The sequence below is a fragment of the Meriones unguiculatus genome, chromosome 11, assembly GCF_030254825.1.
Source record: "Meriones unguiculatus strain TT.TT164.6M chromosome 11, Bangor_MerUng_6.1, whole genome shotgun sequence".
NCBI classification, from domain to species: Eukaryota; Metazoa; Chordata; class Mammalia; order Rodentia; family Muridae; genus Meriones; species Meriones unguiculatus.
In genome coordinates, this window is record NC_083359.1 from 19,376,555 (window position 1) to 19,377,846 (window position 1,292).

Genomic DNA, 1,292 nt, shown 5'->3' on the forward strand with positions numbered 1-1,292 from the left:
ATGGGTGGCAGCAAAGGCACTCATAGCAGCCCTGTGTTCCTTGCAGGTCCTTCCAGTAGCACATGGACAGACTCTGAAATCAGGGTCTTCCTGATGGAGTGGGAAGGTGTTGAACAGCAAGTTGGCCACCCAGGCAAGATGGTGCACAAGAAGACCAGTGCTCTGTGCCAGCGCCTTTCTCAGTGGGGCCTGAAGAAGAGCTGGACAAGTTGCTTCTACTTGCTGCTGAGCCTGCAGGATCTGCACAGGATTCTTTGTACTGAGAGGCCAAGGGTGGAGCCCCTGTTTTCTCCTTATAAGGAGGCCCTGTACAGAATCCTGGGCCTCCGTGTCCAGGAAAGCCCTGTCCCAGGTTAGTCTCTTCTGTGTTCATTCCCCTTTCAAGTCCCAGAGAGAGCAGCCTGAGCTGGCCTGTCCTCCATGAGCATAGAGCAGAGTCCACCCTGCAGGGAATCCCCATTCCCACAGGCTTCCTTGGCAGAGAACAGAAACCAAGGTCTGTCTTGTCTGTTGGTGTACTTTCTACTGTCAGCCCAAGAAAATGGAAATCGGACATGTTCAGGGTGGACCCAGACACACAGGACAGACCATTGCTTAGCAGGACTCAGGGAGATTGAGGATGCCATGCTTAGGAGCTGTTTCTTCTTCCCTTCAGGTCCTCTTTGTGATGGGTCTGGTGACCCCCGTCACTCCACGTACTGTCAAATGCCATGGAACCAGCCTTGGGACTATGGTGTCACTGTTCCTAGTGCAGAGCTTCAAGGGAACCCAGTGCCTATGATGTCCGAGGAGGATTCCCTGTTTTCCAGATGGGATCCCTGGAACCCTGACTCCCCGGATCAATTCCACAAGTATATCCTGTCTCTGTGCCGGAAGACCTAAGCTTCCAGCAGCCCTGGACCACTGTAGAATAACAGCACCCAGGCACTCAGTGAAGTCTGTGATGTTTTTTAAATTATATTTTCTGAAAAACAACCCAGAATCGTGCAACCCAGTGTCCGTGTCCATTTCCCTCTTCTCTCTCATATGAGAAACAAATGTGAAATTAAATAAATGTCTCTACCGTAACTCAACTGCCTTGTCTTGGTCACTTCCGTGGGGTACATGAGTAGAGAGGGGCAGCCAATTGTTCTTTGTAGGGGTTCATTCCCTGGAGTCCTGAGACTTGCTCTCTGAAGTCTGTGTCTATCTACCTTTGACCTGGAGATTCCTCTCACAACAGGGCAACATCTGCTCCATACTCAGCTGCTCATGCTCTTTTCGGTCTATTCCTCCTGCCACAGAATGCTTCT

The 1,292-nt window shown here is 51.0% G+C and overlaps 1 protein-coding gene across 1 annotated transcript; it reads left to right on the forward strand.

The window, feature by feature from the left end:
* LOC132646526 (putative uncharacterized protein MSANTD5) lies at positions 1–882 on the forward strand. Its single transcript, XM_060365061.1, has 2 exons — positions 1–352; positions 656–882. The coding sequence occupies exons 1-2, from the start codon at positions 1–3 to the stop codon at positions 880–882; spliced, it is 579 nt and encodes a 192-aa protein (XP_060221044.1).
* Positions 883–1,292: the final 410 nt, after the last annotated feature.